This window comes from Ruditapes philippinarum, unplaced genomic scaffold, assembly GCF_026571515.1.
Source record: "Ruditapes philippinarum isolate M1 unplaced genomic scaffold, ASM2657151v2 ctg1385_1_1_1_1, whole genome shotgun sequence".
Lineage (NCBI taxonomy): Eukaryota > Metazoa > Mollusca > Bivalvia > Venerida > Veneridae > Ruditapes > Ruditapes philippinarum.
The window spans coordinates 212,408-231,363 of record NW_026854172.1 but is presented as its reverse complement, the minus strand read 5'-3'; the positions used below and the strand labels follow the sequence as shown (position 1 = coordinate 231,363).

Sequence of the window (18,956 nt, the reverse complement as noted above, 5' to 3'; positions counted from 1 at the left end):
TCTGTATTTTTCCCCTAAACTTTAACTTTTAGCAGAATATTTTTTGTATTCACAAACTGTATGTTTAACCAGTTTGCTGTAAAATTATCTAATTCTGTGGATCTTATATTAAATGATTTATTCTTGAAACAATGTTGTGAAATAAAATTAATTTGGTAAATTCCGTCTTTTTTGATAAACAAAAAATAATGTAACTATGACGGCATTTTGTAAAGAGATCCAGATGGTCAGAATTTATATTAGAGCTCTAAAACATCTATAAAAAAATGTTCCCACAAAAGATGATTATTTTGCAGTATTTTTCATGTGTTTTTGGTTCATATATATGCTTTTATGTTAATGTTTTTTTGTTTATTTTCAAAACTTGACCTTTTTTCTTTAAAGCTTAACAAACATGTGTTCACGGCAAGCTTTATTTGTCATGTGATGTTGTAATTTAACATATTTAAAAATTATTATAATTATTATAAGTTATAATATTATAAGTTTAAGATTATTGCATAATAAGGATGGATTGCATAATAAGGCCTCCAGCCCAAACACATATATTTTACAGCAATGTAATTTACAATTAAATATTACTAATTAAAGCAATTTTTGTCCATATATTGTGCAAAAATTAAGCTTGAAATATCACAAGGGCATAGCTTAAATGATATAATGTTGTGCATCCAAAGCGCCAAACAATAAAAGTGATTTTCAGCACATCACATTTTTAATGGTTACATCACATGTCTATAAATAGATTGTCCACAGTGATTGCATATTTACACACACTTTTGGTTCTTCTATGTTGAATGCGAAAATTGCGGTTCAAGTTAGAATACATTATACATTATTTTTAATGTTGAAAAACTATGTTTGAAAATGTTCAGTCAGCTTGCTACTTGTAAAAAAGCGATAAATCCCTTGAAAACATTGATTTGGTATATTAAATCAGAGAATGTAATGATTATTGTAACATGAGTAAAAAAATTTAATAAAATATAGACTGACCATTATGATAGTCATATTTTGATTTTTGTTAGATTTTTTGTGTGTATTTTGAACCTTGTTGCATTACAAAATAATGTTTGTATTCTGTAGATAGAGCATTTGAGCATGTTATTTTATAATTGCTGACAATTTACAGCTCCATCAGTATTTGAACTAGAAGAGCGTTGGAGGATTAGGTAGTCACATGACGTGTTTATATGTTCTAATGTCTGCTCAATCTTGATATATTTCAACTGAATTTATTTTGTAAAATACTAGTGACATTTGTAATATTTTTAATTCAACAGAATTTTATTGTTGTGTTTGCAAGTCACTTTGTAACTTTAACATAATGTCTGTGTTCTGATAAACCTTACAAAGAAAAAAAAACACTAGAAAACCGTTTCTCTTGTTATGTATGAAACAGGATTTTATTCAAAATAAGTTCTGAGTGTAACTAAAGAATATTCAAAACTCTGTAATTGTGACATTTCTTGATCTTGTCCCGGGGTTTATACAGACTTTGTTCTATTGTAGCTTCACATTGTGCATTACCATTCACAAGAAAGTGTCAAATTGTTGTGCTTAAAAAATAATATGTCCCAAACTGTGATTTTATCGCTTAATAGAATCAATATTTTGAGTTCAGATGTGAGGTATTTTATCACAAATGATATAATGATGCGCATTTGAATGACAAGCAGTGATTTTTTTAAGCGATAAAATCACCAATTATGATATATTATTATACCCCCACCCCAAATGTGGGGGGGGGGGGGGGGGGCTATAATGGATTTGCTTTTTTGTGTCCGTCTGTATGTCCGTCCCTACGTCCCTCCGTCTCCATTATCGTGTCCACTCTATAAATCCTATACCAATTGGAGCATTTTCTTCAAACTTGGCTCAAATGTCCACCTCAACAAGGGGATGTGCAGAACCTATGTTGCCCCTGTGTCAGCTCAAGGTCAAGGTCAGATTTGAAGGTCAAATATCAAACAATCAAATATTAGACAGTATGTCGTGTCCGCTCTGTAAGTCCTTCACTAATTGAAAGATTTCTTTCAAACTTGACTCAAATGTTCACTTCAACAAGGGGATGTGCAGAACCCATGTTGCCTATGTGTCAGCTCAAGGTCAAGGTCACAATTGAAGGTCAAATATCAAACAATCTAATATTAGACAGTATGTCGTGTCTGCTCTGTAAGTCCTACACTAATTGAAAGATTTTCTTCAAACTTGGCTAAAATGTTCACCTCAACAAGGGAATGTGCAGAACTTATGTTGCCCATGTGTCAGCTCAAGGTCAAGGTCACAATTGAAGGTCAAATATCAAACAATCAAATATTAGACAGTTTGTCCTGTCCGCTCTGTAAATCCTACACTAATTGAAATATTTTCTTCAATCTTGGCTGAATTGTTCACCTCAACAAGGGGATGTGCAGAACCCATGTTGCTCCTCTGCTGGTTTAAGGTCAAGGTCACACTTGAAGGTCAAAAATTGACTTAGAAAATATTCTAAAATTTTAACATGTATTTGAATATTTCTGAAACTAGAAAAGATATATGCTTGAAACTAAAAATATAAATATGAAGTGTCACAATTTAGATATGCAGGTCAAGTTTCATAACTCTGTATTGCATTTTGACAAAGTTATGCCCCTTTTTAAGTCTTCAAATTTACATACAATGAAATATTAGACAATATGTCGTGTCCGCTCTATAAATCCTGTACTAAGGGAAGAATTTTCTTCAAACTTTACTCAAATGTTCACCTCAACAAGGGGATGTGCAGAACCCAACTTACCTTTGTGCCGGCTTAAGGTCAAGGTCACACTTGAAGGTCAAAAATTGACTTAGAAAATGTTCTTAAATTTTAGCATGTACTTGAATATTTCTGAAACTAGCACAGGTATTTGCTTGAAACTTAAGAGATATATGAGGTGTCACAATTAAGATATGCAGGTCAAGTTTCATACCTCTGTATTGCATTTTGACAAAGTTATGCCTCTAGTTAAGTTTTTAAATTTGCATATGATCAATATTAGACAATATTGTGTCCGCTCTATAAATTCTATACTTATGGAAGGATTTTCTTCAAACTTGACTCAAATGTTCACCCCAACTTGGCAATGTGCAGAACCCCTCTTACCCTTGTGCCAGCTTAAGGTTAAGGCCACACTTGAAGGTCAAAAATTGACTTTGAAAATGTTCTGAAATTATAACATGTACTTGAATATTTCTAAAACTAGAACAGATAATCATTGGAAACTTATACGAAGTGTTGCAAGTAAGATATGCAGGTCAAGTTTCATAACTAGAAAATTTGGGGGGATAACTTTGTATTGTATTTTGACAAGTTAAGTCCATTTTAATGTCTTTAAATTTATTTACTATAATATTTCTTAAACCAGAACAAATATTGACTTGAAACTTAAGATTTATATGAATGGTTACAAGCAAGCTCAGATGACGAAAATTATACAATTCCATTGAATTATGACACAAGTTATGCCCCTTTTAGGCTTAGAAAATGTTCTGTCAAGGACATTGGTGGGGGTATGAATCGCATTCATCGATAGTTCTAGTTTTGATTCTAACACGACATCAACAAACATATGCTGCCGTACCTGATATTGAGCTAAATTGTGCCTGACTTGTTTCCGTACTAATTTTTAGCGCGTCACATTTTAGTGGTTATGTCACGTGCATAATGATTACGTCACATGTCCAAATATTAATGTCAAACAGTGATTTTATTGCATAATAACACACTTCTAGTTCAGGGGAAAATGTGGATCGTGTTAGAATTATTATCAGTATACTGAATTTATCAATATATAAGTTGTAACTGTAAAATTTTGGTTGTACCCTGGGATATGATTGGGGAATACCCAACATCTGCCGAGTTCTGGAGACTACCTCTTCTTTTTATCAGTAATTTTGAAGTTTCAGTTCCTTGTAATATTGTTATAAAAATATCTGTTAAGTTCTTTTTAAGATTGAGCAGACATTTGCATTCTTGATTTGACCTTAAACAAGGTTAACTACTATATGATAATGTGTAGTTGTGTGTATACACAAATATATGCTATGTTAAAATAATAGACATCTAGTTAACACAATATTTACTTCGTTACTAATTTAAGAATCTTTAAATTTCAGGACATTTTAAAACAAAATACTTTTTTCTTTAAATTTTATTCTTATTGAATTATTGGTGTTAGTTAATATAAGGCAATAATGAAAGAATTAGTTTTGAGATTTCTAAAAATTATCTGTCTCAGTGTTTAGACAAATGTGTATACTTTTAGTACAATACTAGGCCCGTCTTTACAACCTTAGAAATCTTACTCATGGCTACTTCATTTTAATATTTTAGTTTTAAAATCCTTAAATTTAACAAATTCAATGAATAGATAATTAACAAATTCATTTGATAAGTTCAGATTTAAAGTAACTTTGCATAATTATATCAAAATAAAGGTTAAAATGATTAACCAATGTTATTATTATTGTGATATATTTAATTGAATTAATGAAATAATGAACTGAGATATAATTGATTTACTAACTAAAACTATGCATGAGAAAGAATGAATGGTTGCATCAAGTTGCATGGCCTAGCTTAAAAAAAAATAACATAACATATTACTACTGTAACCAATGTGTTAATCAAGAACAATAAACTTTGACATTAAAGATAATATACACATATTGTGAAGCTATAGTACCAGGAATTTTTGTAACATTTTGTTTTATTAAGTTCTGTAAGTTATTTTGAATTATGACATTGTGCCAAGGGCAAAGTAGTGAAGTGTTTTCAGTCTCTTGCCTGTGATAGTTCTGCTGTAAGTTCGAATCCCAGCATGGATGATGAATTGTTTTATATGAGGAAGTTACTGGATGGCTAACGGGGGTCAGTGGTTGACCTCGATTGTCAGTTTGTTTCTGTTTGATTAATGTGTAGAGAGGCTCCAAGGTTATCTTCCGCCATTCAAGCTGAAAGGGGCCTTAAAACCCCAATGTTCAGTGTGGTAATGTTTTGACTTAAAATGAACAACAACAGAAATAAGTGTGGTGGACATACATATTTAGATACTGTATTTGACAAATACAGTATCTAAATATGTATGTAAATTGAGCTTGTAAACAAGTTGATAATAAGTCTACATGTATACATGAATGAAACAATGTTGTTAAAATTGTGTTAAGTCATTAATAACATTAATTGATAAGTATTAAATTTTTTCAAAAGAATTGAACTTTCATGCATGTGTTTTCAGCGGCACTTTAATTTATAACTCTTTTCACACAGGTACACAATTTTAACTTTATACTTTTCCTGGCATCATTTGCTTTACTAGATATATTGCAAAAAAATGTAGTTATTAAAACTGATCATTAATAGCGGAGATACAGTCTATAGTAGAAAATAGTAATATCATTTCAAAATATAGTTGATCATAGTTTGTATGTTTTCACACCATCATTTAGTTAGATAGATGTTTCTGTAATTTGATTAAATTTTAACCCCAGCTCCAGAGCCTATATTTGTATAGATGGTAAGTAGACTATTGGACTTCAGTAAATACTGTTATATTAGCAGACTATGTATGTAGGATTGGTGTGTATTATATATAAATTCTATAAATTTTCTCTGGTTTTGTGAAGTTCTGCAGTTTTCACTAATAGTACTTTTATTAACCCCTCACTATTTTCCTCAATTTCCCATAGGCCAATGGGAGTTATTATTACTGTTAATTGATAGATTCCTACTCTGACCTTTAATTTGAATATTAATACATTTAACCACAAACATTGTCATGTGTTTTTAGCTCACCTGACCATGAAGTGGTCAAGGTGAGGTATAGTGATGGGGCTATGATTGTCCGGCGTCCATCGTTGTGCGTCGTGCATTGTTCGTCGTAAACAATTGGGTTGTTAACAGTCTAGCAGTCACAGTTTTGATTGGATCATCATCAAACTTTGTCAGAATGTTTGTCTCAATGAAATACAGATCGAGTTTCGAAGATGGGTTATCTCGGGTCAAAAACTAGGTCACAGGAGCTAAAAATATAAAAAGCTTGTTAACACTCTACTGGCTGCAGTTTTGATCCAAATATTCTGGAAATTTGTCAGGAAGGTTGTTTTGATGATTTCTAGGTCAAGTTCGAAGATGGGTCATCTCCGGTCAAAAACTAGGTCACAGAAGCTAAAAATAGAAAAATCTTTTTAACACTGTAGTGGCTGCAGTTTTGATCCAAATATCCTGGAAATTTGTCAGGAAGGTTGTTTTGATGATTTCTAGGTCAAGTTTGAATATGGGTCGTCTCCGGTCAAAAATTAGGTCACATTGCCCAAATATGGAAAACCTTTTTAACACACTAGAGGTCACATTTTTGACTCAATTGTCATCAAACTTGGCCAGGATGCTTGTCTAAGACATTGCTTGGATGCGGTTGATGGGTCAGGGGGAGCGATCCAGGGCCATCATGGCCCTCTTGTTTGTTAAATATGTTGTGGTGAAATTCTTAACATATCCTTAGATTTAAACAGGTCAGGGGTCTATGCATTCCAGTGTACCATGTAACTGTACTTTTTCACTGTAAAATTCTGAAAAATAGAAACTGTGTCCAAATGAAGTATTTGTTTGGGGTAATAAAATAAATAAGGCTTAGGTTTGTGAGTAAGAGCAAAAATATTATTTCTTGTAACGCTAATGCCTCAGGTAACAGTAATTTCGATACCTTTTTAGATGAAACAGACTTATTTATATTAAGATTTTTTTGTTGTTGTTGTTGTTTTCTGCTGCTTTTGTACCAGCCTTGCATCCTCCTAGGTTGTCAAGCTAAAATAACAGTATTTATAGAAAACCTTATTTTGTTTTGGAATATTTGATGCTTTATGTATAATACTCGAGAAATTATTTGTCAGACTGGCTGTTTCTGTTATTTTACGATGCAATTTGAATGATTTCATTTTCTGAAAAGAAAATATATACAGAATTTAGTAAAAACCAATTGCTGTAAGTTAAAAAAAGTTTCTCATTAGATTTTCTACATAAAGCATCATTAGTTGCTTGTTTAGAATGTAAGGAACAGGGCTGCCCTGCCCGCTGTCACGCATCTAGGATATTTGATCAGCACCTTTCTGCTTTGGCTTGGAGAATTGTCATTTTTGGTAATGTCTTTGATTATGTTACCTACATGGAATCCATGCTTTATAATATGCTATAACTTTGTAACACTTGCCACATGAAATTTTCATTACAGATTGAGATGTGGTGGATATATGTTGAAATATATTTTCATAAATTTGGTGTAGAAATGATTTGAACAATTTTCCAGTACCTTTTCCTGGATAATGCTATGCCTGTATGTCTGCCAGTTTGTATGTCTGTGTTTCAATGCCTCCATCTTAAAATAGACATGGAGTTAAAAACATTTTAAAAACAATTATTACAACATATTACAACATATTTTGTATACATGATGTTTTACAGCAGTTTTTGCAGACTTATTGTCCTTACCTTTGTGAAAATTTCGGCCTATGCTATTAAGTTCCCTTTTAACCCATTGAGAATTAGCAACATTTATGATTTTTCAATGTTACACATAGAGAACTTATAAAGGTCAGTGTGACCAGGCATACTGGATGCTCCTAAATATTGAAAACCCTTATACAGGGGCAGTAACTCCAAGTTCTAAGCAGGTCATCATTCTCTTCATCAAGACTTCTTTAACAATTAAGTCAGCAAAATAAGTTCACTTTTTGATTTGCAATAAAGAAATTATCATGTTACAATATTTGATATTTGTTTATGAAAGCAGAATATTTCAAAGGAAAGAGAAAAGACACAGAATTTCAGCTTAAAAGAGTACAGAGTTAAATTCTAATTGCAAAATGTTGATACTTCCTCAGGTAGAAATTGTCTTGAATCTTGATACATGATCCTAAGTTCATGAACTTTTGCTGAAATTAAATCAAATACATTTGCTTGTAATTATTGATACTTTCATTACAATTTTGTAATGATTACTTTTCATGAAAATTTGTGATCTTTTAATGTAACAGGGCAGCCCTGAATGAAATAGTCTTTATTATGTTCTGTTTATTGTAAAGTGGATGATAATTTTTGTTGGAATATAGTATAGCATTGAACTCTTGTAGCAATAATTCATCAATATAGATGGTATCACACCAGCCTGTGTCACCAGACTTTGCACTTTTGGCTGCCAGTACAAATTTTTTTTATGGAAATTTCTTAAATTACAAATGGACAATTTTAAATAAAATCAGGTCATGTCCATTTCCTCAAAAATTTTCTATAGTAAAGATTGAAACAGAATTATATCCACTTTATGACATAGAGGATATTCAAGTTTTTTCTATAAATACATGATTTATTTTCATCAAGTGGTATGAAAATAAATATTTCATGAGTGGCGGTAGCCACGAGTGAAATATGGTAATTTTCATGCCACAAGATGAAAATAAAAGATGTATTTATAGAAAAAACTTGAATTTTCTGTTTATTATATACATTTTTCTCTTTTTTGCGATAAAATTTGAAAGACTTTCCCTTAAATTTTGTGTACTTGCAGAATTTAAAAGAAAGTAGTCCAGGAAGACACCAGTGAAAATACGGAAAATATGTTTCACTGCAGTGAAAAATAAATTTTCACATTGAAAATACGGAAAATGATAATACGCATTTTATTTCATCAATATTTCTCATTATTTCATTTATAAGTATATAATAAAGTGATTTATTGGTTTTGTATAAGAATGTCATGTGATAAGTCATGTGATTGGAACAGTATTGCATTATGGGTATTGTGGTTCAGTTCTGTTGTATCATAAGGTTGATTATGATTCTTTTTTTTTAGATCTGCATGGCATGTTTTAATGACATTTTGTATTGTTGATATCTAAAGCTTTTGATTTTGTCATTATCGTTTTGAAATATTTTGTTACATTTATTAGAGTCGGACAATATTTCTTGTCATCATTTTTATTTTGTTTTTCCATGTTGACCTTTAACCTGCTTGAACTGAAGACTTGGTAAACCTTTACCACCAGTATAGAGCCTGGCCTGAGCATACCATGTAGTCTGAGTCCAGACTCTATACTGGTAGTAACTCAACTTGGGAATTTTCAGATTGAAACCCTTAAAGCTGCATGCCTCTAATTTTAAGGAAAATTAAATTTGAGAAAAATGTGCTAAAATTTTAAGAAAAGTAAAATGTTTCAAGACTGAAGTAATGATTTACATGTTATATGCGATTAAGGACTGATTTTGCGGTATTAATTACCATATTTATACTGCGTTACTAACGCAGTAAGGGCTAATTTTGCTTATTTTGACCTCTTTAAGGTAATTTACGTTAATTGCAAATGCTGTTTGCAATCTGTAAGTTTTTTTCTTTGTTCGCTTCCCAATATTTGACTTAATATTTGACTTGTTAATACATTTTTGAAATTTTCATGAAAATAAGCATGAATCTGGAGGCATGCTCCTTTAAACTTTAAATGGGCTGTTCCAGATTCTAAGCTTGGAAAATCTATGGCATATGCTCAGCAGGTTAAGTGTTAAATGTTAGATAATATATTATCATATACTTTATTATTATCATTATTATAATGTACTATATGTAAATGGTAAATATTGTTATAATTAATTAGCTGAACAACTGGCAGCAGGGTGAGTTTATAGTTAATATTGTTATAAAGTTAGATCAGACAGTTATACAAGTTACATTATCACATTAACTGTGTGTTTAGACTGCTAGTACCCATTCAGCTAGCACACTTACGAGCCAGTCTGCACTATTGCTCAATGTGACAAAATCTTTATCATTGGCTCCTGTATTCAAACCCTTGAACTAATAATGGACAATTTCAAATTAAATATTTGACATGTCCATTACAGTCATGGATATAATGAACCCTTTTCAAAAATACATTTATATGGTGATATCCCTTTATAACTCTGATAATACCGTTTTGTTTTCAATTAATGCGTTAATGCCCCCCCCCCCCCGCCCCTTTTCCCTCCAAGTAGTCCCCCACCACCACATTTTGTGGTAAAAAAAATCTTACCTTATAGATTCATTATCTTCATAATAATTTGTATTTTATTATGCCCCCATTTCGAAGAAAAGGGGGTATATTGCTTTGCACTTGTCGGTCCGTTGGTCCATCGGTCCGTAGACCAAATGGTTTCCGAGTGATAACTAAAGAACCCTTAGGCCTAGGAACTTCAAACTTGGTATGGTGATTGGTCATGACCAGTAGATGACCCCTATTGATTATGGGGTCAAGGGGTCAAAGGTCAAGGTCACATTGACCTTGTAAGCAAAAACGGTTTCCGATCAATAACTAAAGAACCTTAAGGCCTAGGAACTTCAAACTTGGTAAGGTGATTGGTCATGACCAGTAGATGACCCCTATTGATTTTGGGGTCAAAGGGTCAAAGGTCAAGGTCACATTGACCTTGTAAGCAAAAACGGTTTCCGATCAATAACTAAAGAACCTTAAGGCCTAGGAACTTCAAACTTGGTATGGTGATTGGTCATGATCAGTAGATGATCCCTATTGATTTTGGGGTCAAGGGGTCAAAGGTCAAGGTCACATTGACCTTGTAAGCAAAAACGGTTTCCAATCAATAACTAAAGAACTTTAAGGCCTAGGAACTTCAAACTTGGTATGGTGATTGGTCATGATCAGTAGATGACCCCTATTGATTTTGGGGTCAAGGGGTCAAAGGTCAAGGTCACATTGACCTCTTGGGTAAAAACGGTTTCTGATCAATAACAAAAGAACCCTTAGGCCTAGGAACTTCAAACTTGGTATGGTGATTGGTCATGACCAGCAGATGACCCCTATTGATTTTGGGGTTAAGGGGTCAAAGGTCAAGGTCACATTGACCTTGTAGGTAAAAACGGTTTCCGATCAATTAACTAAGAACGCTTAGGCCTAGGAACTTCAAACTTTGTATGATGATTGGTCGTGACCAGCAGATGACCCCTATTGAGTTTTGGGTCAAGGGGTCAAAGGTTAAGGTCATGACCAGTAGATACTTGATAACCCTTATTAATTGTTTGATCACTGGGTCAGAAGTCATGCATAATAACCTTATCACATGACTAATTGGCTGCTGATAGGGGGCATACATGTTTTACAAACATATCTTGTTACTTTGGTATTTTATTACTATCACCAAATATTGAATATTGTATGATGTTAAAATGATAAAGTAATGCTAATGATCACAATTTTCTAAAAAAAATTATATCACTAATACAGTTTGTTTATCAAAAGTAAACTTATTTTAAAATGAGCTTTGTTTGAAAATAATTACACAAGTGTTAAATTTTCCACATTGCTTAACTTAAACCACAGCTATATAATATAGTACACTGCTTTAAATACAAGTTAAATGAATGGCATGCAGTTGATAATTGTAACCTTTAGCAAGCAGGCAGCGACTGAATCTACCCATGTGACCACTGCAGACCAAGGTCAGCCGGCACATCTATGTTGTCTGATTATAGTCTGCACTGTTCACTATTCAGTAAGTGAAATTTTCCCTAAAAAGGATAAATGGTTTAGTCCAGATAGAAAGACGGGCAAGTCAATTTAAAATATTTAGGGTGGTTAGGGTTAATATCTTCATAATAAAGTAATAGCATGAGTGTTACTATATATAGTAACAATAGTCTAGTAATTATATATATGTACCATTTATGAACCAGAGTTAGTACCCCTGGCTAAGACAGTACAACATAACTGTCCTAGCTGTAATCTTAATTACTTTCAAAATCTAAATTTCAAATTAACCTAAGTTAAACTATTTTATTTCTGTATTGGAGGTCCTTATTAAATGACAAGAGGTACAGGTATACATATAAGTTTACTGGAGAAATTATGTTATATTAGTAAAATTGCATAGTCATTACCACCTTTAAGTAGACATAATAATATGGAGTAAATACAAATTTTGATATTTCCTGACTTGCACTTGTTTATTTTTGTACAAAAGGAGACTTTTGATGCAAAAAAAAAACTGTTAAGTTAATAAACAACTAGATTTTTTCAGGTGCTAATAGTTACTCTTGTATGACCCTAATGTTTGAACTAATCAGAAAATTAGATGTTGAATCAAGAAAACAGAATGATCAGATTTTTTAATTGTTAACCCTTCACCTGCTGGAACTGGAGTTGGCTTGCCTTTGCCACCAGTATATAGCCAGGTCCGTCTGCTGACCTGTGTTATTTGATCAAGTTTTTTATGGATTTAACTCAATACAGGATTGGAGCAGTACCTCTAGACGCTTGCAGAAATCATGATCACAAATAGACAAATATGATTTTTTTTTTGCCAAATTTCACATTTTTCATCAGGCTGAAAAGATGAATTAGACGTTTTAAAGTTCATTCTGTAAGGTGAAAAGGCGAGGTTTTAGCATTTAATCATTCAAGCGTCTTGTTCGGTATGTACCAGAATACGGTATTTAGTGTGGTGCTCCAATCCTTTTTTTAGTCTCACTCGTTTTTTATATTGTCGGTAGTTAGATTTTTTTTGGTATTTTGATATTGAAATCCCTTAATTGTCAAAGTGGATTGTTCCAAATTGAAAGCTGGGCAAGTCCATTATATAAGTTCAGCAGGGTAAGGGTTGTTCATTGTAACCAATGTATAATGAATTTCTTACACTTGCATAAAATATTATTAAAATGGAAAATATGCTTTTTAATTACTTCATTTGTAAGCGAAATTTTTTTTTTTTTACAGATTTACATGAAATCTTGAAGTTTTCTTACATGAAATCTTGACTTCTCCTTACATGAATTAATTCAGCACTTACTAAATTATAATTGTTGTTCAAACTTTGTACTGTTTTTACTGCGGTTTATATTATGTAATTCATGAGATGACAGAGACATATCAATCAAGGTTTGATGAAATATTTCAGGTATGCGTGCGAAGTCGATGAACCTGGATCAACTTCCGGTGCTGACGAGAGGTTCTAAAACGTTCAATCCCCGGAGGGCACAGTCTACATTTGTTCGTAGCTCTTCAAAAACGGAGGAAGACGATTCAGAACCAGTCAAATTTGCTGCACTCCCACCAATGAAAGAAGTTTATACTGAAAGATTTTGATTATTTATGATATATAAAGAGACTTGTACGATATAAACTGATGCCATATTGTCCTGTCTATGTTTATCATTTACTTTATGTTATTGATATATGTATGCGATGCATTTAATGGAGAGCTGGATTAAGTTTGACCACTCTACACTGCTGTTTTGATGTTTTACTAATTGTAACCACAGACCATGAACTTACAGTAATTAAAGTACATGTTGTAACACAGACTATGTTTTACTTCAGGTTAATGAAGAAATAAAACATATTATATGAAGCACAATACACTTTGACTAAAGTTATACACAGTGCAATATGGCTTAAGTTATACACAGTGCACTATGACTATAGTTATACACAGTGCACTATGGCTAAAGTTATACACAGTGCACTATAACAAAAGGTATACTCAGTACACTATGACTAAAGTTATATGCAGTGCACTATGACTAAAGTTATTCGCAGTGCACTATGACTAAAGGTATACACAGAGCACTATGACTAAAGTTATACACAGTACACTTTGACTAAAATTATACACAGTGCACTATGGCTAAAGTTATACGCAGTGCACTATGACTAAAGTTATACGCAGTGCACTATGACTAAAGGTATACACAGTACACTGTGACTAAAGGTATACACAGTACACTATGACTAAAATTATACACAGTGCACTATGGCTAAAGTTATACACAGTGCACTATGACTTGAGTTATATACAGTGAACTATGGCTAAAGTTATACACAGTGCACTATGACTTGAGTTATATACAGTGCACTATGACTAAAGTTATACACAGTACACTATGACTTAAGTTATACACAGTGCACTATGACTAAAGTTATACACAGTGCACTATGACTTAAGTTATACACAGTGCACTATGACTTAAAGTTATACACAGTGCACTATGACTTAAAGTTATACACAGTGCACTATGACTTAAAGTTATACACAGTGCACTATGACTAAAGTTATACACAGTACACTATGACTAAAGTTATACACAGTGCATTAAGACTTAAGATATACACAGTGCACTATGACTAAAGTTATACACAGTGCACTGTGACTTAAGCTATACACAGTGCACTATGACTAAAGTTATACACAGTGCATTAAGACTTAAGATATACACAGTGCACTATGACTAAAGTTATACACATTGCACTGTGACTTAAGCTATACACAGTGCACTATGACTAAAGTTATACACAGTACACTATGACTAAAGTTATACACAGTACACTATGACTAAAGTATACACAGTGCACTATGACGAAAGTTATTCACAGTACACTATGACTAAAGTTATACACAGTGCACTATGCCTAAAGTTATACACAGTGCACTATGACTTAAGTTATACACAGTGCACTATGACTAAAGTTATACACAGTGCACTTTGACTCAAGTTATACACAGTGCACTATGACTAAAGTTACACACAGTGAACTATGACTAAAGTTATACACAGTGCACTATGACTAAAGTTATACACAGTGAACTATGCCTAAAGTTATACACAGTGCACTATATATGTCGCTTATTGTTCATACATTATTCTAGTTAAAATCTCTAGCTGTGTTAAAGTGTTTACATTTTAATGTTTATGTGTAACTTATTTTGGCACTCACAAGGGTAAGCTGTCCATATGTGTGCATTTGAACACTTGCTTCTATATACTTGATTGCTATGCACATGAACTATAAAAATTGTGAATGCCTCAATATTGCAAAGTTAAAATTAAAAATTTGTTTTAAATATACATTCTTGTACAAGAACACTCATAATGATCTTCCAGTATAATAATTGTCTCAGTTTTGATTGCTTGATGTAATAATGAATATATGAGCCACGTCATGACAAAACCAAAGTAATGCGTTTGCGACCAGCATGGATCCAGACCAGCCTGGGCATCCGCGCAGTCTGATCAGGATCCCTGCTGTTCGTTATCAGTTTCTTTACTTGTTATATGGTCTGAAAGCGAACAGCATGGATACTGATCAGACTGCGCGGATGCGCAGGCTGGTCTGGATCCATGCTGGTCGCAAACCCATTATGTTGGTTTTTTCGTGACGCGGCTCATATTAAAGAATGGTTACATATCTTTTCAGATTAAAACAGTTCAGTAATTTACCTCTATGAATTCACATGTGATGTAAGAATTACTATGAAATATATCTTGTCTTGTTAATATTGAAACTGTGTGCTATTTTATTACTTTAATGTAGAAATAAGAATAGTTTTTTTTTTTCTTTTTTTCTGGGATGTGCATTAAGCATGTATTGCTCACATTTTTGCTTTGTATAGAATTTTATTATAATGCAGCACTATTGCTGAAAGAAATTTTTCACTCATGTTAAAGCAGCATGCCTTCAAAATCATCTTAAATGTCATGATTTTTTTAAAGAAATTGTTTCAGAGAACATACAAAGTTATTTACACATTGTAAACATCACTTACTGATACAATCCATTTAATGGCACAAAAGATTCAAAATTGGCAAAAACAAGCTTTACCCCTAGGTTATGCAGTAGAAATATAGTGATAAAATAGCAAAATTGGTCATTAATTGTATATTACATTGTACATTTAAAATAATACTTTATTGTATATGGTATGTTTATACTTCTCCTTAATTAAGTCATGGTACATTTTCATAAAGTTTTATTTTCTTGAAATATTTTGGATTTTCTGGAGGCATGTAGCTTTAAGATGGTTAAAGATTTATTTAGTTTAGCAGTTTTTAGTTTAGCTTGATTAAGAATCATGTAGCTTGTTTAAAACATTCTCAGATGTGAGTTTACTTCCTGGAACTTACTAACTTACATTATATAATATCAGAAAACATGATATTTTACTTAAACTGAAGAATAAAGATAAAATTTAAATTAAGTGCATGTGTTTGGTTAAGTGATAGACATTATAAGTTTTTGTACACATGCAGGCTTAAGACTTGACTAAGCTTACTTACACTGATTTTGTTAAACATTGTTTAGAATTTACAACTGTCCTTTGTTATTGTTTTAGGATTGCATATTTTTTCATTCCATTATTACATTAACATGTACATGTATAGGATAATCAAACAAACCATACAAACATAAACATTTAGTAATTATTTAATGCAAATGTTTTTTTTTTAACTTTTCTAGGAAAGTTCTAAAAATACTAGTATATAGAATGTGTTCAAAATAAAATGTTTTCAGAAACAAATGAGAAAAAAAACATATCTGTCTTAAAGTTTTGTTATGATTGTTGATACCTGTCTAAGATATCCATGTAAGAATTTTTTACATTCGTTAAATGATGCACTGACTTAACTCAACAAATGTAAGGAAAGTAAAGCAGTATTTAATGAAATCATTGAAATCTAACAGCTGGTATTATCATAGAATTTTTATTGTTGTTGGAGATATCAGTAGTAAATATGTAAACAATGACGTTTTTTTTTCATTATTCTCAATTATTGTCAGGTTTTCTGTAAAGTTTATGTTTTCCATAAATTTTTGTAAATTTTAAACTTCAGAAAATGTTCAGGGGAACTTAAACACAGTGGATAAACCAAATTATTATACCATGGATTTACAAGCCTACAGAATTCAATGAAAGGTGAATAGATTGCTAAAATTGAAGAACAGCTTCACCCATATTATTACCTCCCTTTACAAATATTGGTTTAATACTCAGACATTTTCTGACAACTCTATCTTCAATATTCTGTATATTAATAACATAAAAATATAAACAGTCTGGGACATTTGTTCTGACAATTACATATTTAAGGAAACAAATTGTAAGAATTTTACATTGTTAATGTATTGATAGCTAATGTTGATTACACAACATTGTTTATTTAATAAAAGAAGTGTCTGACATTTTGCTATTTCAGGTTTAATAAATATTATTACATGCATATGAATATTGAAAATTCACTTTTTGTTTGATTCATGCTACATGTACATGAAGCTGAGGTGCAAAAGATGAAAAACATACATTTTTTAAATCTTACATAAATCAACTGGGACAAATCAAACAGAAGAAATATGAAATAGATAAGCAAGAAATATACTCAAAATAATACTGAAAATCAGTATTTAAGTTCAATTCAGCTCAATTTAAGTCTATGGCGGTAAAGCACTTCATTTTTAGGTCATTTGGCAAAACAAAATTGATTATTCTTTAAAAACAAAAAGAGCAAAATGTTCTGAACTTTTGCACAGAAGGTACTGGTATAACATTCCATACATAGTATGTTATAAAATCCAAAAAATACATTTCCAGTCCCATGTTTAAAAGCCTCAGTGGAGTCCCTTTAAATTAAAAACCTTAGTGGAGTCCCTTTAAACTTCCATTCATCATTTTATGTTGTGTAACAATATAAACAACTACACAAGGGTGTCATTCATCTGTTATATCATAGAGACTTACATATCACATTGTCCTGTAGTAATGTCTAATGTTATATTGTATGTTTTGTTATATCACCAGATCTGAATATATGCTCCTTTTATATGTCCTATATTCTTCTGTTTAAGAAGATTTATTTTGTGTTTTATATGTTATTAACAGTGTGTTTTATAAGTTATAAAGTTTTGTGACACTTTTTTTTGACAAGTTATATGACCTAGTAAAACAGTTGTGTATTTAGGCAAGGATAGTCCTGGCAACCATTTATACATGGCCATATAACCTGTCAATACACTTTATAAGAAATTTAAGGAATTTAAAATTCTACATGAGTGTTTCTTTGATTAAAATCAAATTGAATTATCAGTTGGAAGCAGGGGTATATATCTGTAATATGAATGTAACGTTAGTCCAATGAAAATTAGCTTAACAAATGTACAGTAATACAAAATGTATAGAGTAACATAGCAACATAGCACCAGCTAAATTGTTAAAGAGTGTTGGACTGTGAATCGGGTAAATATTTACTTACGCCACTACACAGTATCAGAACTTTATACATGTACATGCATCAAGTGTCATGTCTCTCTTTTTATGTCCCATATTAATGTTTAACCTTATTAAGTTGTGTAATACAATTTCTTGTTTTGACTATAAATATTTCATTGTGCCTGTATTATGTATTAAGACAATGACTATATAAATGAATAAATATGATCAGACTGTACAGATATAAATTCTGGTCTGAATGTAAGTACTGGTATAGCCATTAAAATGGCAATTTTAAATTTGAGATAACAGTACAAAATATAAAGTTTGATTTGATCATATCCTACTTAAAATTTCTCAAAATTACTAGTTTGTAAGTTGCCTTCAAGAATTTACTGTGTTTAGATACAGATTAGCTAGAAACATATCTGTTGACAACATTTTTCTGATTCCTATTAATATAACAAAAAGGCTAGTAATATTCTGAAGCTGAGTTACTTTATATTAATGAAAAAACTTAAATTGTTACAAATTAAGATTTCCTATTTTTGCGATTCCCGGTTTTAATAATTGTCTCTATATAATGTGTCATATTTTGGTCCAATTTTTTTGATGACCAATAATTTATCGATGTATCACACCATTGTTCTATAAACTATCTACATGTTTATTATGCTCATTAATTTTGTTCTGTAAATTTATGTAATTTATAAGCATTTACTTTGTTTCTTAACTACCGTTCAGTAAATGACCCAAATATTGTTAATATAATTTTTATATAGCACTAAACCTTGCACCCACCAGGTTCATGATAAAATGTTAAGTTTCTATGAAGTTTTTTTTATTTCAAACAGAAAGTCAAATTAACATGGCTTCATCAGACTGTTTCATTTTAAATCAGATTTTAAGTATTTAAAGAAAG

The 18,956-nt window shown here is 31.6% G+C and overlaps 1 protein-coding gene across 6 annotated transcripts in view; it reads left to right on the top strand.

Annotated features, from left to right (window-relative positions):
• The window catches only part of LOC132739258 (pleckstrin homology domain-containing family D member 1-like), a 39,496-nt gene extending 24,457 nt beyond the window's left edge, over nucleotides 1–15,039 (top strand). Inside the window, exons 14-15 of one of the 6 annotated variants that reach the window (XM_060726932.1) lie at nucleotides 9,661–9,679; nucleotides 12,953–13,150. In XM_060726932.1, coding sequence (XP_060582915.1) covers nucleotides 9,661–9,679; nucleotides 12,953–13,010 — 77 coding nt within the window. In that variant the 3' untranslated portion in view covers nucleotides 13,011–13,150. Of the gene's footprint in view, nucleotides 1–5,511; nucleotides 5,538–9,660; nucleotides 9,680–12,952 lie in introns of all 6 variants that reach the window. The other 5 variants (XM_060726935.1, XM_060726929.1, XM_060726931.1 and 2 more) reach the window with 5 other exon arrangements.
• The last annotated feature ends 3,917 nt before the right edge of the window (nucleotides 15,040–18,956 follow it).